Below are 25,941 nucleotides of genomic sequence, written 5' to 3'. Positions count from 1 at the left end.
AGCTCCCCTCTACCCACAGTACATATTACTCCATCAAAGAACTCCAATAAATTGGTTAAAGATGATTTCTTTTTCACAAAACCATGCTGACTCTTCCCGATTACCTTGAGTTTTTCTAAGTGCCCAGCTATAACCTCCTTAATGATGATTGATTCTAGCACCATCTCCACGACAGATGTCAAGCTAACTGGCCTATAGTTTCCCGTTTTCTGCCTCGATCCCTGCTCGAATAGAGGGGTCATATTTGCAATTTTCCAGTCTGATGGAACCTTTCCAGAATTTAGTGAATTTTGGAAAATTCACATCAAAGCATCTTCTACCTCATTAGCCACCTCTTTTAAAACTTTAGGATGAAGTCCATCTGGACCCGGAGATTTGTCGGGCCACAGCTCCATCAGTTTACCTAGTACCACTTCCCTAGTGATTACAATTTCACCAAGTTCCTCTCTCCCTTCCACCTCCTGATTTACAGCTGTTCCTGGAATGTTTTACAACCAACTGATAAGTAATGACCATTCAAAAGCACATCTAGCATGTTCCAATTGTTGATACCGTATTCTCCATTCGGATGACGAATGCAAGGTGTCAGCAAGCATGTCATTATTTTTTTCTTTTAAAAATGATTTAATTTCTTTGCTCCCATTAAGATTTACCTGAGAAATATGCAATTGCATAAATTTATGTGCGTTAAGTAAATCCAAAGCTACTAATTGTCAGCTTCCATTTCTGCACTGAGTTATTGACCATCTTTTGTTTCACAGGGGACTGAAATGTAGGGGATACTTTTAACCTAACCTTCCTGATAGGAAGGTGTCAGGATTGGGCATTCATTTTATGACCCTACTTGATTTTACTTTCCATCTAGGTACTGGGTCATTCCAAATACTAGGCCATGTTTTCTCCAGGGTCAGATGGGTTCCATATCCACCAGGAAGTGAATCAACCACTTACATGAAGTGCAAGGGGACAGCAAAAAAAGAGAGAAAAAAAACCCTTAACAGTTCTATCTAAATTCCAGCTAATGTAAAGAGTCGGGATGCAAAACATGCTCGTTGAAGCAAGATGACATAATCTACGTAAACATAAGAGTTAAGGGCTTCCATTCCCTCAGTGTAGATGGCCTTCAATTTCTACAAAAAAGATCCTCCATATTAGTAAAGTTTTTGGGTGGTCAGTTAGGCCTCCAATTTTAGTTAATTAAATATTTCAAACAAGAGCATGATCAACTTCAAAACTGACTGCTAAATCAGAAGTAGCCTGAAAATTGCTTATGTCGTTACAAAGTCCACAGATACGTACATAGAAAACAGATTACATCAACTTTTCAAAACAATTCCAATAATCGTTGTGGTGGACTGCCAGATAGTTCAGATCAACCAATCTAAAACAAGGTCCAACATACATATAATAGTTATAAATGGTCTGCAAATGTGTGCATTTTTTACTTGTCACGCTTTTGCTTTCGGGTTCACTTGTGCAAACAGCACATATTAGGTGGTTTATCACTGCAGTTTAACTGTAACAGCAATTGCGATGACCATACTGACACGCAGAGTAAAACAACCATGCATTACAACCCTAATCAATGAAACAAGAAAGACTAAAGCATTGTTCTGATTGGTCAACCCACAAACTCCATTCCATCCTCTTCCCTGGCCACCGTCTCTGGCTGAGCCAGATTGTTTGCAACTTTGGCATCTTATCTGACTCCAAGCAGAGCCTTAGTCCTCATATAGTCTCCATCGGAAAGACTGCCCATTTCTACTCTTGCTTCAACAAATCTGCTGCTGAAACCCTCATCTGTACTTTGGTCATCTCCAGGCTTGATAGACCATTAAGTTAAGCTCATCCAAATCTCTGCTGCCCATTTAGTAACCTAGACCCAGTTGCCATAACCTGCTTTTGGCAACCTATGGTGGCATTCAATCCCCAATGCCTCCAATTTAAAATTTTCATCCTTGTGGTTAAAACCCTTCATGGCCTTGCATTCCACCACCAACATTCCCTCTTTTCTTTTATTGTCATTTTGCATGACCTACTCATTTGAGTGAATGGCACTTTTAAAGTGTTTTGCAAGTATCTTAAAAGGGATTAGTTGTTCAGGACCTGCATCTTAACTTCCAGGTTGCTGCGCAGTTTAAAGGAAATACTGCCCACCGCCTCCAGTCCCACAGCTCAAGCATTCTATATTTTTCTGGCATTTTACCCGATCCCACTCCCTCACGCTTGATATACTATGACATCCTTCTCTGGAATTTCACACCTGAGGATGTCAAGAACCACTTCAAAGAGATTATACTGAAAAGTACTGAACATAACATTTATATTCCTAGAAGACTACCTTTCCAGCAGAGGGGAAGTCTGCTAAAACAATAGTTACATGAAAGAGATTTTCCTGGCTCATCAAGATGGATAATGACACATCTGGGATTTAATGGCTAGGATATTACAGAATCTAATCACTCCTAGCATGAAATAAAAGTAACTGCCAGCAAACTCCTTCTGAAATCATTAAGGGGAATGGCAATATAACTGAAGTAACCATTTTGAAGTCTCTTTAGTACAAGCTGCTAAAGTGTGATGCAGTAGTTTGGAAAAGCTGCCAAAGGAGCAGTAATACTTTCCCCTCTTCGCTCCACTCCCAAGTTAAGGGCCAAATTAAGGCCCTATTGCTTACAGTTTAAAAAAAATCCAACACATATATGGTGAACTTCCATTGAAAGGAACCTCAGGTGCAAAAGTCATCTACTTTGGAGAGAGTAGATTAAAAAATTGTCCCTGGCAACTGCAGTTACATGGGCTTCATCTCAACCGCTAGAATTTAAAGGAACTTGGATAGATTTCTGCTGCAGCCACAGTGACCAGCCAAGGATGCAGTGAACTCAAGTTTTTAATCATTTTTCAGCATCAAACTACCTACAGTATAACTTGGAAATTTTGCATGCTTGTGTGCGAGAATGTGGGTTGTGAAAGTTTGGGACATTGGGATTACCTTTATAAATATTCTATCTTCACCTGGGTGGGTTTTTAACTCAAGAAAAACGAACCCATTTAGATTAAGTTTTAGGAAAGCCTGGCAGACTTTGCAAATCAGTACAAAAATGGCCAAACCCAGACATTGTACAAAATTCCTTCATTCTTCCACAAAGCTGTTGCAGTCAGATTGGAGTGGAAGGACAGGGGAGTCATATCTTACCCCTCCTTACCTGGCTATAAGAACATTCATTCTGAACAATATCAACTGCTGTTACTGTAATCCCTTTCATGGTTAAATAGCTAGCGAGACATTTTAAGCTCCTCTGATGCTTCAGCATCTGTATTTCTGCAAGTGGAACTTCATGAACAATCTTTTCTTTGGTGGTTTGCTCCAAAGCATTTACAGCTCACTTGTGGCATTCATCGGCAAGGCTACATAAACCCAAAGATCTCCCTCCCAGCAGGTGGATTGGTAGCACAAAGCCTAGCTACTCCATAATGTTGAAGTTGCTCAGGTAAACAGGCCTATTCAGGTTAGGTTAAATGGAACCTTCCCATAGCTGTACTAGGATAATTGCTACCAGATGTCTAAACTGCCGTAAACTATTCCAACTGTGCGTGCACCTGGCAATATTTCTCTACAATAAAGGTGCTATACAAGTGCAAGTTGTTGTTCCGTGCTGATTGGGTATCTTCACCAATTTTTTAGTAATACTGATGGGTAATTTATGTTCCTTTCTCAATAAATGAAACTATCACATTTAAAAGTTCTTCAAATTGGAAAATGTGGTTGTTGGTCTTAACTGAATTGCCAAGAACCAAGGCAACTTTGGGCTACTTTAGTGAAAATGGATTGGTCAGATGAATCATACTGCAATTTTGATCACCACAAAGATACTTGGATAAGTAGCAGTGCATAAGAGCTGGATGATTGGTCCAATCATGAAAGGAATGTACTATGATCAAAAGTTAAAACAGCTAAGTTTTATGACAGGGAACTTGGTCGCCACAAAATATTAAATGGTACCAATCTAGATTACTGTAAATTTAACCAAGCATGATCGAAGGACATAAATAAATCTTTATTCAGAAGTGCTTGGTATAACCAAGCAAGGCAAGTCATTGTAATGACTAAGGGCATATTGGAAGAGTTTCTGTACCCAACAGATAAATATTGAAAGGCTAAATGAGTATTTTGTATGCTTCACTTTTATGTTCTTGTGCTCATCCAATTTCTGGCATCAGTTAACAATTCCACATGATTGTTGTCAAAGTGCTTAAGGTTGTTCATCACTTGATCCCACTGGCCTGATCCAAATTTTGTTGGTTCTCAGCCAAGCATGAGTCAAGTCTTTTAGTAATGGCTTCATATGACAAGGGAATAAATGGAAATGACATTTGCACAACTTTGTATTTTTACAGAATAAATAAAGTTTCTTTGTTTTTTTTGGGGGGGGGGGGGGGAGGGAAAGAGAGAATTTGGGGGCAGAAAGGGGAGAATTCCATATAACCTTTAATGCAATAGACAAATAATAAGCCTATGAAATGATCCAAAACTCTATAAAATAATTTAAGGTACTTGAATGTAATGGTTATGTCTATTTTGATATTTTGTCAAGGGGAGGCGATGGTGTAGTGGTATTGTTGCTGGACTAATAATCCAGAGACCCAGGAATCCTGCCATGGCACATGGTGGAATATTGAATTCAATCTGGAATTTAAAGTCTAATGATGACCATGAAACCATTGTTTATTTACCTGGCCAACAGAAATGTGGTTGACTCTTAAATGTCCTCTGATGGCCTAGCAAACCACTCAGTTGTATCAAACTACATCACAAAAAGGAATGAAACTGGATGGACCACCTGGCATTAACCTAGGCTTTGGAAACAATGGTAAACTCAGCCCTGTCAACCCTGCAAAGTCGTTCTTACCAACATCTGGGGGCCTAGAGCCAAAATTGGGAGAACTAGTTCAAGCAACAGCCTGACAGCCATCCTCATGGAATCATATCTTACAAATAATGTCCCAGACACCACTATCAGTGGTATGGAGCTGCCCTGGGGAGCCCTCAACATCAACTCCAAACTCCATGAGGTCTCATGACATCAGGCCAAACATGGGCAAGGAAACCTGCTGATTACCACGTACCACGTGAATCAGTGCACCTCCATGTTGAACACCATTCGGAAAAAGCACTGAGGGTGAGAATGAACTCTGGATGGGGGACTTCGATGTCCATCATCAGGAGTGGCTCAGAAGCACTACTACTAACCAAGCTGGGCAAGTCCTAAAGGACATAGCTGCTAGCTTGAGTCTGCAGATGGTGAGGGAACTAAGAGAGAAAACATACTTGACCTCATCCTCACCAACCTGCCTGCTGCAGATGCATTGGCCCATGACAGTATCAGCAGGAGTGACCGTCGCACAGTTGTCGTGGAGACCAAATCCCACCTTCACATTGAGGATACCCTCCATCATGTTGTGTCACTACAACCGTGCTAAATGATTGAGCAGACCTAGCAACTCAGGACACCCATCAGCAGCAGCAGAACTGTACTCCAACACAATCTGTAACCCCATGCCTGGCATATCCCCCTACCATTACCATCAAGCCAGGGGATCAACCCTGGTTCAATGAAGAATGGAGGGGGGTATGCCAGGAGCAACACCAGGTAAACCTAAAAACGAGGCATCAACCTGGTGAAGCTACAACACAGGACTACTTGTATGCCAACAGCATAAGCAGCAAGTGATAGACGGAGCTAAGCAATCCCACAACCAAAGGATCAGATCCAAGCTCGGCAGTCCTGCCACATGAATGGTGGTGGACAATTCACTGGAGGGGGAGGCTCCACAAATATCCCCATCCTCAATGATGCAGGAGCACAGCACACGAGTGCAAAAGATAAGGCTGAAGCATTTGCTACAATCTTCAGCCAAAAGTGCCCAGTGGATAATCCATCTCGACCTCCTCCGGAGGTCCCCAGCATTACAGATGCCAGTCTTCAGCCAATTCAATTCACTCCACATATCAAGAAACGGCTGAAGGCACTGCATATTGCAAAGGCTATGGGCCCTGACAATATTCAGGCAAAAGTACTGAAGGCTTGCATTCCTGAACTTGCTGAGCCCCTAGCCAAGCTGTTCCAGCACAGCCACAACACTGGAATTTACCTGGTTATGTGGAAAATTGCCAGGTATGCCCTGTACACGAAAAGCAGGGCAAATCCAACCTGGCCAATTACTGCCCCAGTCTATTCTTGATCATCAGTAATGGAAAGGGTCAACAGTGCTGTCAAGTAGTACTTGCTTAGCAATAACCTACTCACTGGTGCCCGGTTTGGGTTTCGCCAGGGCCACTCAGCTCCTGACCTCATTACAGCTTTGGTTCAAACATGGACAAAAGATCTGAACTTGTGATGTGAGAGTGACTGCCCTTGACATCAAGGCAGCATTTGACTAAGTGTGGCATCAAGGAGCCCCAGCAAAACTGGGAATCAGGGGAAAACTCTCGTCTGGTTGGAGTCATACCTAACAGGGGAAGATGGTTATGGCTGTTGGAAGTGAGTCATCTCAGTTCCAGGACGTCACCACAGGCGTTCCCCAGGATAGTGTCCTTGGCCCAACCATCTTCAGCTACTTCATCAATGGCCTTCCTTCCATCATAAAGGTCAGAAGTGGGGATGTTTGCTGATGATTACACAATGTTCAGCACCATGCGCGACTCCTCAGATATAGAAGTAGTCCACGTCCAAATGAGAAAGACCTGGACAATATCCAGGCTTGGGCTGACAAGTGGCAAGTAACATTCGCACCACACAAGTGTCAGGCAATGACCATCTCCAACAAGAGAAAATCTAGCCATCGCTCTTTGATGTTCAATGGCATTATCATCACCGAATCCCCTAGTATCAACATCTTGCGGGGGATTACCATTGATCAGAAACTGAACTGGATTAGCCATATAAATACCATGGCTACAAAAGCAGGTCAGAGGCTATGAATCCTGCGCCAAGTAACTCACCACCTGACTCCCCAAAGCCTGTCCACCATTTAAAAAGGCACAATACTCCCCACTTGCCTGAATGAGCGCAGCTGCAACACTCAAATTTGACACTGTCCAGGCCAAAATAGTCCTGCTCGATTGGCACATCTACAAACATTCACTCCCTCCACCCACCACCGACACACAGTAGCAGCTGTATGTACCATCAACAAGATGCACTGCAGGAATTCACCAAGGCTCCTTCAACAGCACCTTTCAAACCATGACTGCTACCATCTAGAAGAACGAGGGCAGCAGATAGATGGGAACACCACCACCTGGAAGTTGCCCTCCTAGTCACTCACCATCCTGACTTGGAAACATAACCGTTCCTTCACTGTCGCTGGGTCAAAATCCTGGAACTCCCTCCCTAACAGCACTGTGGGTGTACCTACATCACATGGACTGCAGTTCAAGGCAGCAGCTCACCACCACCTTCTCAAGGGCAACTAAGGATGAGCAATAAATGCTGGCCCAGCCAACGAAGCCCACATTCCGTGAATTAAAAAACTTCCTCCTACTGTAGGCATTAGCTATACACATGTTTACATTGAAATATTGCTCACACTATATTTTGTAACCTCTTCCAATACCACAGCCAAAATACTAACATGGACAATACATTCATGTTTAATTTCATATAATCAGGATTTGATTCCTTCCTTTAAAACATAGCATGTTGTGGGTGTTCTAATACTGCTATATGTGCAATAATTTCATTAATTTCACCAAGTTCTTCTGTGTTCTGAAGGTTCAGCTTAACATATTCTATCATAAAACAGCTTATATATAATGCCAACTCTTACGTACGCAAGTACCAAGAATTTCAGGACAAATATACTGCCCATAATTTGCTGTTACAGCAAATGATGTGTAAATGCTGCAGCAACTTCAGATGAGGGCAGATGCAAGGTTAGAAACAGAAATCCCAAAGTTGCTTTGAGATGCACTGCCATTAACTTTATGAAAATGGCACTTTGCTGTCTGCATGAAATTAGTTGAATGATGTGAAGTTGTTTTATTTGTGCGGTACATACTAACTAAACTCAAAAGGAGAGCTGGTCTGAAATAAGTTTGTCTTAGAGCCATTTAAGGCCTGCACATATTTAAGTTGGGATTGACTGATTCTTTTACCGATGCGCTAAATGGCAATTATTACCAATGAACCTCTCTGGCATTGGAAATTAATTACAAATATGAATTGGATTTCTTCAGGTTTTAGTTAGATTATTTCTTTGTCATGCTTTGTGTATCTCAATCCAATTTTTCTTCTCCCTCTTTCCATACTGTACCTTTATTCACTCACTGATTTACATCAGTCCTTGTACTGTTAAAAATCAGATTGAGGGATTGTGAAATTAAGGAAACATGCATTTGCTTGCCCCATTCCCCTTGTTGCAAGATTATCAAGATTCCCCTGCTACAATTATGGCCTATAAAGTCACAGAACTGATTGTACTTGAACTTTAGAATTGCAGAACAAATCCAGTATTATTTCACAACTAGTGAAAATTGCTACCTAAGTAATGACTATTGTCTACTTAAGCATGGCTACAATATGTTGCAGTCCAAACTATATTTAAGTGAATAGCAATTAATGCATGTAAAAAAAAACGGAAAATAGATTTATTGCAGAAAATAAAGCAGCAGAAGAGTTTTATTTGAACAATTTTTGTACCATGATTGTCAGTGAACTTAGTAGACAGTCATGACTTAAGTCTTGAAAGGAAACAAAAACTGAAATGCCTGCACTGAAATTTAATTACCTCCTGGAGCTAGATGGCATGGCTGAAGCTGCCAGGAATTGACTTTTACAGCTAAAATCTATTACAAAGTGGAAGAGTATTACAGAAAGGAATTTCAAGAAGGTTAAGGAGTGACAAAAACTTTGACAGATGAAACCTCTCATACAATAAAATTGGATCACAATTTTCACATATATACTTTGAAGTTGCCATGTGTTATTAAGGCCACAGTCCTATGCCCAAGGTGAAGCTTATACAATTTTCATAATATACCATTTGCATAAGAGCTGTTCATTGTTCAAATGCTTGGTAAACATTATTTTAAAAAAAAATTCCAAATGGGTTTTAAGGAACTTCAGTCTGATAAAAGCATATTTCCCCTCTCACGTTTCACAGTATATTTCAATGCCCATCTCAGTCTCTTGAAATATAAAGGTGACCAACCAGATCATGTCCATTATTTTGTTAAGAGGCAGGAAAGGGATCATATATTTTCAGTGTTTAATAGGACTTTTGCTGGTGTGGGACAGTCACCATAACATAAGACTGAGTTGTAGTTAGGATTGACAACACAGTAACAGAGAATATATATTATGCATTCATTAGGCAACCTCCTCCTCTGGGAAGAAGGGTCCATATTTGTGCATACTTCACATATCTAATGCTTTCAATTTCAGGTATTTTACCAGTGACAATTAAACAGCTCTTTCAGAAACAAAAGCAATTATACCAATTGCAAAGATTTGCAAAGAACTCAAACCATTTTAAGCAGCAGCGGTGGACAAACCAGAATCATTTAAATAAAACATGGCAACTTCCAAGAACCAAATTTGCTGTGGGTTGCTGTTATAAATTTTACAAGGGAATTCATGCACATGTAAGCATCCAGGGCTAGTTTCTGTGCTTTTTATACCAGTTAAATCATGATACAATATACAGCTTAGATAATAGTTTATTTTATTATATACAGTAACTGGTTCAAAGCAAGGGAATAGTGTTCCTTTCACATCAGAAATTTCTTAGATGCATTCAAATGGTACTGATCCCAACTAAAGAGTGCATTCCCATACACGCTAGGATTTTAACAAATGTATCTCATTTACATACTTAGCAGGAATGCTTTTCCCTTGGTTTTTATTTGGAGACCATCTCAGATGATATCATTTAGTTTTGAATAATGATGATTGTGGAACAGAAAATATTTCAGCCAAAGTCTGTTCCTTTCTTTTTCCAAACTTCTCTCAGAATGAGGGTCTAACATTTTGTTTTGAAGGAGTATTAAAGCCATTAAATCCACAGATTTTAAAAAAGGTTAATTTGAAGGGAATGACTTAACTGATAAATAAAAATTAACTCCTGGAGCTCACCAAGTTACTGTACATCAAGTCTGGCCAACAAATTTTAAAATGTATGTTTTTGATTACAAGCTTTAATACATCTGTCTACTTACAATAAATTTGACATCAAATGTTGGTCAGCCAAAATTACCACACAATTCCAGATATTTAATCCATTAAAAAAAGACATGTTTTGAAGAGTGTAAGCAACATAAATCGGTGATTCATTAGAAAGAAATACTGTACTCTAAATTTGATTTGACCAAATAGACACTAGGAGCCCAAGGTCCCTTTGTGGCTAGAAGGCTTCCAAATGGCTTAAAATGGGTTTTTAGGGCAATCAGAAACATACATTTTGGCCAAACCAACAGCCATACATCTCTCTGTACACCTATTTATATTAACATCCATTTACAAGATAACATTCTATATAAATTCTCCTATGGCTTCTGAAACAGAAAATTCAAAAATTGACACTAATTGAAAATAGCAACATAGTTTAATCAGAAATTATGCAGTTCTTTACAAATGTTAGAAATAAGAACTTTTAAAACATTTTTGCGATATAGATTATAGCTTTTAACAATTGAGAGACATACAAATAGGTGACAAATACATGAAAAGGGGGTTGGGTCATTTTGTTTATTAAACCTTCCGGCTCTACCCTGTAAGCAGAGTTTGAAGTTACAATGCAATTCAGAAACCTGTGTTATCGCAATGGGTCAAAGGTGTAGGGACAATTCTACTTTACTAACTGGTCATTTGCCCAGCAGGATATGTTCACTTAGTTGAACCCAACCATGGAACTTGAAATGCAAAATTAAGTACAACACACACACACAAACAAAAATCATACTGGATGGGAAGAACTCTACTAACTCAAAACACACGTGCATAGCTCAATACCATCAGCTCAAGCAAACATTACTGGAGCTTCAGCAAAACCTGAGTGTGCAAAATGCATTTCTAATGTAATGCAAGCAGCCCAGGAAGTAAATCTTACACAATGATACATAGAGGGATCTGTATAAGGCAGAATTAGCAAAGAGATGCTTTTCTGAGAGGGGGAGGGAGGGGGAAATTACACCATTTTATTCAGGACAAAGAACTGCAGACAGCTATTTTTTAGCAAGGTGCTTAAAAACAAATTCAGGATTCACAGACAGACAATTTTTAAAAAAAGTTTGAACTGGTTAATTTATAGACCAGTACGCACACAATTTCTAACCAGAGTGAAGCCAATTCTATGTATTCATAAGTCATTGCATTCCAGACGGGAAAATGTTAACCGTTTATATAAACGTGCTGCCCAGCTCCTGGCCAGAAACAAATTATACCCAGGTTACCAGTACAACAGCAAGACAGAATAAGCTTGGCTGGCAGTAAATGCATATTTGTGTGGTCTGATATTACCCCCACCCCTACCATGGTATATCAACTGGTGTTAAAATGTTGACCAACTCTGATAGAAAAAGTGACTTCTCTGAAACTAGTTATAAGTTTGCTGAATTCACCCATTGTATAAAGGGAATATATACTTGTACAATAAATGGTAATTCATTCCCTTATAAGGTCAATCAGGCCATCTAATCACACATAGATTAAACTTCCTACTCCAATACTGCTATAATAACACAGCCTTGTGTATTTAACATTTATGCTGTTCTCTCAGCTTTAAATGGCATTAATGAAATATTTTTCTTCATCAGCATTTAATTTATGGCCACTATGCGTAGTCACTGTAGTTAGTCACAGCATACTGCAGCATATTCTTACCCCACCCAAAAATAATTGCAGCAGGGAGAAGAGAGTGGCTGTGACTCTAAATTCCTGAAAAAAGTCTAAAGTGTGCTGGCTAGCTTAGCACAAGTGTAAAATTTAAAGGAAACAAAATATTCCATGCATCTTTTCACTAGCATACTCGGGCAAACTGCAAGCATAAGAACACTTGGGAATAAGCAAATTTAAGATCAAATCTGCAAAAAAAAGACACTTTGCTATTCTCTTCAATTTTTTAAAGAGATCCTCCAAGTATGTACTGTTACTAGAACAATGTAAAAAGTTATAATTACTGATACCAATCCTGCTGTTTAATACTGGGTGATCAACATGGATTTACATCTGAATTTCTATAAAAGGCAGCACCCTACTTCTTCCTCTCCTGTCCCCACCATTCCCAAAGACAAATGTTCTTCAGATATTTTTTATTAGCAGGGAGACAATTTATCATTTACTAGGTCAGTCATCACAATATCTGGACAATCAACATGGAATAAGCCATTCGGTGCTGAGAAGTACAAAGTTAGCCACTATTACTTTTACGTGAGGAATATTTTTCAAAAATTGCAAGGGAAAAGGCTTCCTTATTCTTTTGCATGATGGAAAGAGGAATGTACCCATTTTGTGAACTGAAACTTATTAGGCTGGGTCATGTCTATTCATTTGGAAATACATAACCAGTAATTTGTTTCATTGCCAAATACTGGTTTATGGTTAAGAAATACTGCATTTGAACACAGCAACATGCTCCTGTCACCAACTTCATTCTGGTGGTACAGTATGCACTGAGCAAATAATTATGAAGTACTATGCTAAAATGTCAAAAAAAAGGAGCTGGTGTTATGCTCCTTCAGACTCCAGCTTCCCATGTTGCATTTTGTTTTACATTTTCATACTGACCCCACCATCTCATGCCTGGTCAGGAAGTCTATGTAGCAGCTTCAGTTATTCACGTACAACCCAATCCCCACCTTTTACTGTAAACAGTCATTTGAAAAGGGGAAAAATCCTTGAACATTGGTCTAAGGTTTAAACAGCTAAAAGGTCTCCAAGCTGCAACCCGCCAAAATGTTTCTGCAGATCAGATATTCAATCCCACATATTTACACATGAGTTTTTTTAATTTTTGTTTTTAAATTAACATAATTAGTAACAATAGCAAGCATTTAAAAATACAAGTAATTTTATGGTGGCATACAGACAAGACTTGCAATAATTAACCACAAACTAAGATAAGCCCTGGTAACCATACATGCCATCAATTTTGATGGTATACATATGAAACATGAAACTTGGGAAAAACAGACTAATAAATTTCTTCAAATGAATGTGGGCAGGAATATGGAGCACACATGCATGTTGACAGCCTAGCTTAACTCCCTGAGGTTCTGGCAGCCTTTGCGTTGGGAGAAGGGGGTACTACATGGGAACTGGAATGAAAAAAGGCTGACCTGCAAGGCCTACAGCTGGACTGACAGAGCATTACAAAAAATGATTTATTTAAAAAAACAATACAGGTATCAAAGACGTCAACCATGATTAGTTTGTATCTTAAAAGAACCTATGCTATCTTACTTTCTTAGTGCCATTCTGCAATAATTAGACCTCTATGATGATCATTACTCAATGATGAAATGAAATCAACACATGGCACAAAATAAATTAAGTTCTTATTCAGAATACTAATAAATGCACCAGATACTGTATAGAGTACACACACATTCATTCAGTCCCTCTTCCCATGTTTTTAGTCTCTTCATAGAAGAAGGGGCACCACAGTCTACACTGTATTTGGTTTATGCTACAGTACTAACACTCTTGAGGCGGAAAATGTTATACCTACAATAGTAACACATTAGCATTCACTGTACTAATTAGTCACAATTGATTGACCTGTACTTAAAACTTACATGCCTATCCAAAAAAAATATAAACAGATTAAAAAGTTAAGAAATTTTAAGTGCTTATTGAAGAATCAAGGAGGGACATCAGGGAGAGATCACAAGACAGCACAGAAAGGGTAAGCGTAACAAAATCTGGGTGGAACTACCCAGTGGTCCTGTGGCCCTAGATAACCAGGATATTGTACAGTACCAAACTCATACTGGACTGTCGGACCACTCGTTCCAGGGATCAATAACCAAGTTATGTAAGTTATTATAAACTAGCCTTAATAGCCATTAGAAGTCAGTAACTGATGGCATGAATCAAATTTAATGCTGTCTACAGGCATGACACTTTCCAGTTCGGCATTTGCAAGTAAAAATTTCAGTGAGAATCACAGAAAATTTCTACCAGCAATGCACATAAAATAAGCAATAATTGCAATTCTAAAACAATACTGCTTGCTATATTGAATTATTCAGAAGTGTATTTTACTGTCAGTGTATATTACTTGACATTACTGGCCAAGCCCTAAACCATTATTATTTTTGTGTTTAAGCTAGCACAAATATTAGACAGACAAACTAAAGTGTAAAGAAATGTCAAGCCTTTCCATTCTATAGGAAGAATTTGAAAGGACAGTGGTTTCCTGCATTTTCATATTGGTACACAAAAGGATATTCAAAAGCATTTCCAGAAATTAGGATTACAGTGCTGGACAGATCCTGCACCCAGACACTATGGGCTAACATTTTTAAAATTCCGGCTACCATAATGAGATTTAAGTCTAGCAAGCACACACCTTCCTCCCACACAAAAAAAGATCTGCTAGCCTGAACACCACTTTCGCCCCAGATATCAGGATTTTCTTTAAATGTGAAGACCAGCAGAAATATATTTGGCATTGTAGGATTTTAGTCTGTTAGGCAAATTAGAGGCCACCTACAGTTTAGTGCTCAAGACAACAAAACTGATGTGAAAGCATGAGCATCTGGAGAGGAGTGGTGTTGAGCACTGGGTTACATCATACTTTCCACAACCACACTGCAAAAATTAAATTGAGAACATTTACTTTGCACGACATAGCATAAAGCCACAGGAACTTTCAAAAAAAAAATCTCTCCAATCTGGCACTTAGTCTTACATGCTGCACAAGCTGTAGTGTGTAATAACTACTGTTGCACGTTCAGAAGTCCATGCCTGCACACGCTTCACTCACTTCTAATATTGCCATAAAGCTCTTTGCCGATTTGTAAAATCCAAGCAGGTTTTTCATATTAAAAATATATATTTAATAGTTTAGAAGCAGCAATAAAGCTGTGGACTACAGAATGCATTAGAATTCAATAACCAAATTGTCTTTTTTAAACAGGAACTTTTAACTGTCCCATAAGAGGATTAAAGAATGTAAGAGTGATCCAATTTTAGTTTGACTTCAAAATCTACTTTTTTTTTTCTTTTTCTTTTAAACTGTATGTTCTGCGTGATTCTGGTATATACTGCATGAAAATGCAAGTCTTAAAAAGCAAGATGATATTAAAAAGGGAAAGGAGGGCATAGTAAGCAAATACATATCATTTTGTAGTAGTTAAGGCCAGCACGCAACAGGGAAATAACCTACTGAATGAAATACTTAATGACCTAGAGAAAGACAGTGAATGTAAAGCCCCTACAGCAGAAGCAGTGCGGTTTATGTTTCTAACACATACAATGGCAAAATTTTTAAAAAAATTAAAAGGAGGGAAAGAATTATACAACATTAAATACCTAAGTTGAATCACTCCACAAATTTCACATGATACACCCTTTTGCATGTGGAGCATGGTCTTTTTGACCAGTGAACAATCAGAACTGCATCGCCTAATATTGCAGTTGCCTGTGACTTTCCGATTTCTTCCCAGTGATGAATTAAGACAATTTTCCCCAAGGACTAACTGACCATCTTAATCCCAGCAAAAGCCAAGAGCCTTTCAGCAGAAAAGAAAAACACATACTGTACTTCAAGGCATTATTCCAGCATAACTTTTTTTTGGGTTTTAAAAAAGTTTTGTAATCCTCCTGTTTTCCCGTGTGGAATCTTGGTGCACTCTCAGCAAAATGCAGCCTTTGTGAAGTGGGACAGCCCCTTCAGTGGTTCGTTGGAGCCTGAAGTTACACCAGCAGGATCTTAAGAACCAGACTTAGGTAAAAAGTCCACTATTCACTGATCATTGCATTCAGGTTTTGTTTTGTAATATGTTCAGTACCAGAGGTCATTAAATACCCAATTAGAGTCCATCGAAACAACTGTACGACACGCTCTTTGCACTCACTCAAATTCGGTTTCCTTTGTTTAAAAAATATTTTTTTTGACTATTCTCCTGAACTGGTCCACCGCTAAAGAGATGATTTTAAAGGAGCACAAGAGCATCCAGACAGCGGCTTGCAGCAACAACGAAAACAGACCATTCACCAAACTGACTTCATTGATCAGGACGATCCATAGATTCATCATAGGTAACTACTCTTGAAGGATCTGAAAATAAACACAAGTTCTTTCAGAACTGAAAATTAAAGTAAAACACACACAACTACATAAAACCAAAGAACCCATCATCACACTCCCACCTCTTATTAAAATAAGAAATCACAATCCTAGTCCATTGAAAGTTGGACAAATCTAAATCTCAAAATTGTATTGACAAAAGCCCCAATTATACAAACTATTTCAAGTTAACAGTTTTGGATTGTGACAGATTTCTCGGTTTATGATATTTGAGATACATAGAAGTTTCAGTTCTCCTACCTCTCCAGATTTTAAAAACTAAACGTGACTAATTCATGCGGAATGAGTTAATTTCTTTTCCCTTCAATTAAATCCAAACACCAACTTAATTTAAAAGTTAATGCGATGTCAACCTTTACTGCCTAGCTTTGTTAAAAATATTTTGTACTGAATCTGTACATAGACATTTTTATATACATCCATACAAAAAATTTCAGTATTTCAGAAATACACAGTCTCACTAACCTTTCAAAGGTGAAACAATATTACTGAAAAAGTTGGGATCCCTAAAATTAGCGTTTTTACCTTTCAGCATTACTGACTTAGAAACATTGCACTTTTGATGTTAAATCAATTTATTTTACGTTCCCAAGGAATAACATTACATCTACCTGCTTCAGTAAAAAAGACAAAAACCAAGTGTCAATTAATTAAAGAGCAGGACAGCACTCCTACAAAGGCTCAAGTGATACTCGTGCTACGAACCAGCAATTCCCTGGATTTGATCTACAGAAGGCACTGAGTTATTTGATGCATCCTGCAGCAACAGTGCAAATGATAGCCAGACTCCCATTTCAAAATGGAATCCAATGGCCTTGACTGATCCAATCCACATTTTTTTTTTTTTAAAACACTCATCATGAGATGAGGAAGAATTTCTTCACTCAGGGTGTCAAGTCTTCTGAATTCTCTACTCCAGAGTGCTGTGGAGGTTAGGTCGAGTAAGTTCAAGACAGAGATTGACAGATTTCTAGATGGTAAAGGCATCAAGGGATATGGGGATAGTGCAGGAAAAATGGTATTGAGGTAGAAGATCAGCCATGATCTAGTTAAATGGCAGAGCAAGCTTGAGGGCGTACTCCTAATTCTATGTTCCAATCTGGAATTTCCCAAAAATCCGCCAAATGAGACTTGCACATTAAAAAGTTACAAGGAAACAAAGGGTGCTGACATCTATTGAAACATGCCATTCACAAGTACTAGCTTCACGTGATATTGTTTGGGGGCGGGGGACAGAGGGGGAGTAGGTGAATGAGGAAAACAGTATTTGAAGAGCACTGAATGACATGAGCTGCATTCAAATCATTGTTAACTCCGTTGGATTCCCTTGATTATCAAGCTTAGATTGTAGAATAATGTTTTATCTACAGTGTACTGAAAAAATTGCATTTTTCAAAAACATTCAAATTTGGTCAAGAAACCTGCAAGAACATATATTCCTTAATTTAAACAAAGCTTCTCACGTTTCATGTTTTAATTATGCTTACCTTGTTTATGCAGATTCCATATAGAGTCCATTTCTAGGGGGAAAAATAAACATGTGTAATTAAGGCAAATATAATCAAACAGGCTTACTTTTTCAAAAGTTCCCAGAGGAAGTTGCATGTCTATGGGGAGAGCACAGAACAGAGGGATTAGTTTTGGATTGCACCAAAAATCTGGCAAAAACACAGCAATACTAAGCTGCTTAGGCTATTTTTGAAAGTTGGTGGCAAATTTTGAAAGTTGATGGTGCTGAAATAAAACAATTTAAATAACTGCTTTGGAGGTAGTGGCTGCTCAAATACTTTCTAGGTGAAATTCCATTTCATTCATGCAAAAAAAAAAATTCAGATACACTTGTATGCAAAAAAGCAAGTTAACTTTGTGTGCATGTTTTTGCTCAATATTCAAATTAATTCCAATTTGATGCCTGGTAATTGTTTAATAGAGGAAAAATTAACAAATGTTGCAAATACTCAAACTCTGCAGGCTCATGACTTCATTTCTTGGATTCCTCTCAGAATTCAACTGCACAGAATCAAAGCATAAGGCCATTCAGCCCAACATGCTTGCTCTTCCCCATAGTGGTGTAACTTTTATCTTTTCAAGTATATATCCAATTCTGTTGAGTTTGCTTTCATCACCTTTCAGGCAGTGAATTCCAGATCCTAACTGCATTAAAATATGCACCTTTCCTCCGGTTCCTTGTTTGTGTTCACAACCCTTTATAATCTTAAACTCCTCTGTTAAATCTTCCCTGGACCCTGGATATGCCTTTTTTAAAAAAAAAAGCCTAATCAGCTTGTTCTGCTAACTTTAACGACATGTGTATGTAAAATGTATATTTAATAGGTTACAATGTGGGATTGATAATTTTAGCAAGCATTCAACATAACTTGTAAATAACAGTAATGAAGGCTTTATAATTTTGCATCTTTAAAATTTTAAACCAATCTATGGAACAGATTTGAAGTTCTGTGAACGTCAAAGTTGGATGAACAGGACTTTAAAAATGCTGTTCCAATTTTAACTGAAATGAAGTATTGTAAATATCATCCTTTATTGCAACACCTCATCAGCTCCTTATTGCATTCCAAAGTTGTACTTTATCAGTTCCTGCAATCAGCAGTACAATAACATAAGGTTGCATAAACTAGGTTTGCATTCCCTTGAGTTTAGACAGTTGAGGGGGTGATCTAATCCATGTGATTAAAATGGTAAAACGATTGACAATGGTCGATATTGAAACAATTTCCTCTAGTGCTGCATTACAGACCAAGGGAACATAATCTTGCAGTCAGAGCTAGACCATTTAAGAGTGAAATTAGGAAGCAGTTTTTCATAAAAGGTTGGTAGAAATTTGGAACACTACTATAATATTGTAGCTGCAGGGCCAACTGAGTAAGTGAAACAGGCTTGAGGGACTGCATGGCCTTCTTCCGCTCCTAAATCAAATGAAGGTTATTGCATAGTAATTCCTACTCAGTGCTTTCATACTTTTAAAATGAAATTAATTCTTAAAATTAATTGTTCACAAATAGTGTTCAAGTATTTTTGAACTTGCACCTCTCCTCCTCACAATGAGCTCATCAGGAGACGCACCTTCCCCCTCTCAACCAAATACTTATTTTTATAGGCATCCAGTGAAGTGTTCAACTATGGGGCCAAAGACTCCACCCTCATTGAAACACACTGGGCTCTGTTCAATACTTCCTCACTACAGTATGTCCCACATTGGAAACTTCAGCTGTTTAAGGATAAGAGGTGTCAGCTACACACAATTTTCAAACATTAGTCACACATCTAGGTTTTTTCAATTATTATTAAGTTGTATTAATTGCACTACAGGAGTGCAGGTGCAAACGAACAAAGTGTGGCTAACAGAGCTGGTGAGGCGCAGGCACAAACAGCGATGTGGGAATATGATGTAACAGTGATAAGTGAGACCTGGCTCAAAGAAAAAATGGATGCATAATGCTCCTGAGTACATGGTAAAAAGGAAAGGGAGCAGTTTTCATTAAGGAAAATATTACAATGCTTGAAAGAGAAAATGTCCTTGAGGCCAAAGACAGGATTTATTTGGTTAGAAGGAACAATAAAAGAGTTATTCTGCTACTTTGCGTATTTAATACACTAAACAGTGGGAAGGCGGCAGAGGAACAAATTTGCCAAGAAATTACGGAGAGATACAAGAACCAGAGAGTAGAGACTATGGGAAATTTTTAACTGTCACAGTACTGAAAGGCAGAGAAGGAGAGGCATTGCTGGATCTAGCCTGGGGGCACAAGGCAGAGAAGGATAGGCATTGCTGGATCTAGCCCAGGGGGCTCAAGGCAGAGAAAGAGGCACATTGCTGGATCTAGCCTGGGGGCACAAGGCAGAGAAAGAGGCACATTGCTGGATCTAGCCCAGGGGGCGCAAGGCAGAGAAGGAGAGGCAGTGCTGGATCTAGCCCAGGGGGCGCAAGGCAAAGAAGGAGGCATTGCTGGATCTAGCCCAGGGGGCGCAAGGCAGAGAAGGAGAGGCATTGCTGGATCTAGCCCAGGGGGCGCAAGGCAAAGAAGGAGGCATTGCTGGATCTATCCCAGGGGGCGCAAGGCAGAGAAGGAGGCATTGCTGGATCTAGCCCAGGGGGCGCAAGGCAGAGAAGGAGAGGCATTGCTGGATCTAGCCCAGGGGGCGCAAGGCAGAGAAGGAGAGGCATTGCTGGATCTAGTCCAGGGGGCGCAAGGCAGAGAAGGAGAGACATTGCTGGATCTAGCCCAGGGGCGCAAGGCAGAGAAGGAGAGGCATTGCTGGATCTAGCCCGGGGGCATGAAGCGGAGAAGCACCCGGTCAGGGGCATGAAGTGGAGAAGGCCCCTCAAGAATAGGAATTATGGTATTATCATGTTTAGATTAGTTGTGGAAAAGGACAAGGAGAAATCTAGGATGACACTTAACTGGAGGAGGGATCTAGCCTGGGTAAATTGGAGTCAGATTGGCAGGCAAAAATGTAACTGAGCAATGGGTGGCCCTTAAAGAGATGGTTTAAGTTCAATCTAAGTACATTCAAAGTAGGAAAGGGAGGGCAACCAAAGCCAGAGCTCACTGGATGATGGAATTGACGAATAAGGTGAAGCTGAAAGTGAGGAAGCATGACAGATATCAGCTTGACAGTAGAAGGGAGATCAGGTTGCATATGGAAAGTAGAGCAAGTGAAAAAAGGAAGAGGGTCAGAGCGAGTATGAGAATAGATTGCTGCCGAAGGCAAGAGGGAATTTAAAGTTTTTCTGCAGGTATATTAACAGCAAGAGCTTTCAGAGGAGCAGTGACTGATTTGGGACGAAAATGGATATCTATAGGCGGAGGCAAAAGGTATGGCTGATGCACTAAACGCAGGGAAGTTTTTAGAAACAATATTTCCAGAGAAAATTAGTGGCCAATCATGGACAGCCAGCATGGATTTGTTGAGGACAAATCATTGCTGACCAAATTAGTTGAGACTTTTGATGAGGTAGCAAAGGATTGCAGGCAATGCAGTTGAAATGCATGTGGATTTTCAAACGGCAGCTGATAAAGTACATATTAGAGACTTAATTAAAAAAGGAAAACAGCAGCATGGATACAAAATTAGTTAAGGGATAGAAAACAGTTATGATGAGTGGCTTTTAAAAAACTGTACTGTTGAGCTCCAAGATTCCATACAAGAACTACTGCTGTTTTTGATATACATTAATGACTTGGGGGGCACTGGGCACAATTTCAAACACTGCAGAAGTATAACAAACACCAAGGACACAAATGGCCTTCAAGAGGACTGGTGGAATGGCAGATGAAATTCAGCACGGAAAAGTCAGTCAATACGTTTTGGAAGGAAGAATGGCAAGACAGAATACACGCCAAATGCTAAAATTTTAAAGGAGGTGCAAGAGGAGAATCAGAGATTGAGAGAATGGAAGGCCACCATGGCCCATCATGTCCACACTAGCTGCCAAGTAGCCATCCAGCCTAATCCCACTTTTAAGCTCTTGGAGCACTGCCTTGTAGGTTACTGCAACTCATGTGCATACCCAAGTACTTTTTAAAATGTTGAGTATTTCTGCCTCCAACACCCTTTCAAGATGAGTTGCAGATCCGAACAACCTCTGGTTGAAAAACATTCCCCTCTAGTCACCTCAACCTTCTGTTTCTTACCCTAAATCTATGACCCCACCACCCCAGTTATATTTTTTTCTTTATTCTTTCATGAGATGTGGGTGTTGCTGGCAAAGCCAGCATTTGTTACCCATCCCAAACTGTCCTTGAATTGAGTGGTTTGAGAAGCCATTTCAGAGGACAGTTAAGAGTCAACCACATTACTTCGGATCTGGAGTCAGCATGTAGGCCAGGTCATGTAAGAATGGCAACTTCCTTTCCTAAAGGACATTAGTGAACCAAGTGGGTTTTTATGACAATGATAATTTCATGGTCACCACTAATAAGACGAGCTTTCACTTCCAGATTTATTAACTGAATTCAGATTCCACCAGCTGCCATGATGGAATTTGAACCCATGTCCTAAGAGTATTAACAAAAATATCTGGAAAAACTCAGGTGGTCTGACAGCATCTGTGGAGAGGAATACAGTTAACGTTTTGAGTCCATATAACTCCACCAAAATTAAGGAAAAATAGAAGAGAGGTGAAATGTAAGCTGGTTTAAGGGGGGGTGGGACAGGTAGAGCTGGATAGAGGGCCAGTGATAGGCGGAGATTGCCAAAAGATGTCAGACAAAAGGACAAAGAGGTGTTGGAGGTGGTGACATTAGCTAATGGTGACATTAAGGGTAGAAAGCAGGATGAGCAAATGACATAGCCCTAGTGGGGGTGGGGTGGGGAGGGGGAAGGGATTGAAATAGGCTTGAACTTGTTCTCTCACTAAACAATTCCTTCTTAAACTTGTCTCACTTCCTCCAAAAAGGTGTGGCTATGGGTACCCGTATGGGCCCCAGTTATGCCTGTCTCTTTATGGGGTATGTGGAACATTCCTTGTTTAAGTTGTACTCCAGCCCCCTCCCACAAGTCTTTCTCTGGTACATCGATGACTGCTTCGGTGCTGCTTCATGCTTTCGTCTGGAGCTGGAAAAATATATTAATTTTTTTTCCAATTTCCACCCCTCCATCATTTTCACATGGTTCATCTCTGACACTTCCCTTCCTTGACCTCTGTCGCAATTTCTCGTGATAGACTGTCCACCAATGTTCAATACAAGTTTACCAACTCCCACAACTACCTTGACTACAGCTCCTCATGCCCCACTTCCTGCAAGGACTCCATCCCATTCTTTCAGTTCCTTCGCCTGCATCGCATCTGTTCTCATGATGCCACTTTCAAAAACAGTTCTTCTGACATGTGTTCCTTCACCGAGGTTTTCCACCCACGGTGGTTGACAGGGCCCTCAACTGTGTCCGGCCCATCTCTCACGCATCAACCCTCACACCTTCCTCTCCCTCCCAGAACCATGATAAGATCCCCCTGTCCTCACATATCACCCCACCAGCCTCCGCATTCAAAGGATCATCCTCTGCCGTTTCTGTCAACTCCAGCATGATGCCACCACCAAACACATCTTCCCTTCACCCCCCCAGCGGCATTCCACAAGGTTTGTTCCCTCTGGAACACCCTGGTCCACTCCTCCATCACCCCCTACACCTCAACCCCCTCCCACAGCACCTTCCCATACAACCGCAGAAGGTGCAACACCTGCCCCTTTAATTCCCCCCTCCACACCGTCCAAGGGCCCAAACACTCCTTTCAAGTGAAGCAGCATTTCACTTGCACTTCCCACAATTTAGTCCACTGCATTCGCTGCTCCCAATGCGGTTTCCTCTACACTGGAGAGACCAAAGGCAGACTGGGTGACCGCTCTGCGGAACACCTTCGGTCTGTCCGCAAGCATGACCCAGACCTCCCTGTGGCTAGCCATTTGAACACACCACCCTGCTCTCTTGCCCACAAGTCCGTCCTTGGCCTGCAATATTCCAGTGAAGCTCAACGCAAACTGGAGGAACAACACCTCATCTTCCGACTAGCCAATTTACAGCCTTCTGGACTGAATATTGAGTTCAACAACTTAAGATCATGAACTCTCTCCATCCCCACCCCCTTTCCGACCCCCGCCCTTTTCCAATAATTTATATATATTTTTATTTTCCCACCTATTTCCATTATTTTAAAATGTATTTCCATCCATTGTTTTATCTCTACCTTTTAGCCTATTTCGATCCCTTCCCCCCCACCCCACCCCCACCAGGGCTATCTGTACCTTGCTTGTCCTGCTTTCTACCCTTAATGTCACCATTAGCACATTTCTTAGCTAATATCACCACCGTCGACACCCCTTTGTCCTTTTGTCTATGACATCTTTTGGCAATCTCCACCTATCATTGGCCCTCTATCCAGATCTACCTGTCCCAACCTCCACCCCACCATAAACCAGCTTATATTTTCTAATTTTCCTTAGTTCTGGTGAAGAGTCATATGAACTCGAAACGTTAACTGTATTCCTCTCTGCAGATATCATCAGACCTGCTGAGTTTTTGCAGGTATTTTTCCGCAGTGCTTTGCTTTTATCCTAAGAGCATTAGCCTATTTCTCTAGATTACTAGTCCAGTGACATTACCATTATGTCACCAGCTCCCCTGTAGACCCCTCAACCAAGGGAACTTCCTATTCAACTGATTTATGCCCTCAATTTTGTACACTTCAATTAGGTCTCCCATGGCCTCCCTCAGCCTCCTCTGTTCCAAAGAAAACAATTCTAGCCTATCCGATATTTCCCTGTAACCAAAATCTTCAGTTCAGGCACTCCAGACCTAGGGGAACCCATGTGCAAATCTGGTGGCAAGGTAGGTTAACAAAGTGGTTAATAAACCATATGTATCCTAGGCTTTATAAATAGGAGGCACAAAAATACAAGGACCAGGATGTTAAGCTAAATCTACATAGGACACCATTGCAGCCCCAGCTGGAGTCTTGTGTCCAATTCTGGACACAACAATTTAGGAAGGGCATGAAGGCTTTGGAGGATATAGGAAAGATTAACCAAAATGGTTCCATGGATGAAAGGTTAGTTATGTCAATAGGCTGGAGAAGTTGGGACTGTTCTCCTTAGAGCAGAGAAAATGAGATTTGATGAGTTGTTTAAAATCAAAAGGTTCAGATACAGCAAATAAAGAGAGAAACTGTTTCCAATATCTCTAATTATCAACTGTTCAGCCAAAGGCCTAAGATGATTCGCAAAGAACCAGAGACAACATAAGGAGAAACTTCTTTTACACAAATGGCCAGGATTTGGAATGCATTGCCCGATAGCAATGGGACACATTCAATAGTAGCCCTCAAAAGTGAATTGGATAGCTACTTGAAGAAAAATTGCAACCATATGGGGAAGGAACAGGAGCACAGGACTGAGTGGACTGTGTTTCAAAAGCGCCACAGACTTGATGGGCCAAATTACCTCCTGTGCTGTACTGCGCTATGATTCTAATTGACAGAGGCTGCTATGCCAAGATTAATATTGGTCTAGGTCATGAAGGTAAGGAATTGAACAGAAAAATGCCTGAGAGAAAGATAAGATGGGAAAAAGGAGGGTCATTGAGAAATCAATACTAGATTTAAAAATCCTGACCACTGCACTGGAATTATACTAAATTTCTATTCCTTAAAAGGCTAGAGGTATATTTTTCCTCCACTATGGAGGATAGCAGAAACATAGATAACAGATCCCTTTTACATCAAATATAGTTTGTAAAGATAATCAAGTAAACTTAAACTGTATACAGTGAAACTAAACAGATGTAGATCTGATGGCTTGTATAGATGAACTGCATAACGTCACCCTGGCTCCAATCTATCAGACTAAATTCACCCTGCTACAGCCACCTTTAGACATACCTGAAAATTGGGTGGCAATTTTTTCTTGGGCTTCTGGAACCCAACATCAAAATCAAATAGGGGTTCTAAGCCTACAAGTGCAGGAGATCAGCTTTCTTCCTAATTTTCCACTTAAACTTTTTGCACAATTAAGGGCAGCAGCCATAAACACTTTATGTAAGAATGTCTCCTTGCTTATTAAAAAAAGGGCTAATTTTCTTACACTAAAGGGGGCTGACGAAGTCAAGCTT

General features: G+C 40.0%; 1 protein-coding gene across 1 annotated transcript in view; it reads right to left on the bottom strand.

Annotated features, from left to right (window-relative positions):
- Window positions 1-8,663: 8,663 nt before the first annotated feature.
- Window positions 8,664-25,941, bottom strand: part of nufip2 (nuclear FMR1 interacting protein 2) — a 41,880-nt gene continuing 24,602 nt past the window's right edge. The window contains exons 3-4 of the mRNA XM_041197002.1: window positions 17,802-17,834; window positions 8,664-16,284 (exon numbers count right to left, since the gene is read on the bottom strand). Coding sequence (XP_041052936.1) covers window positions 16,232-16,284; window positions 17,802-17,834 — 86 coding nt within the window. The 3' untranslated portion in view covers window positions 8,664-16,231. The remainder of the gene's footprint in view (window positions 16,285-17,801; window positions 17,835-25,941) is intronic.

The sequence above is a fragment of the Carcharodon carcharias genome, chromosome 10 (assembly GCF_017639515.1).
Source record: "Carcharodon carcharias isolate sCarCar2 chromosome 10, sCarCar2.pri, whole genome shotgun sequence".
NCBI classification, from domain to species: domain Eukaryota; kingdom Metazoa; phylum Chordata; class Chondrichthyes; order Lamniformes; family Lamnidae; genus Carcharodon; species Carcharodon carcharias.
This window is presented reverse-complemented; position numbering and strand designations above follow the sequence as displayed.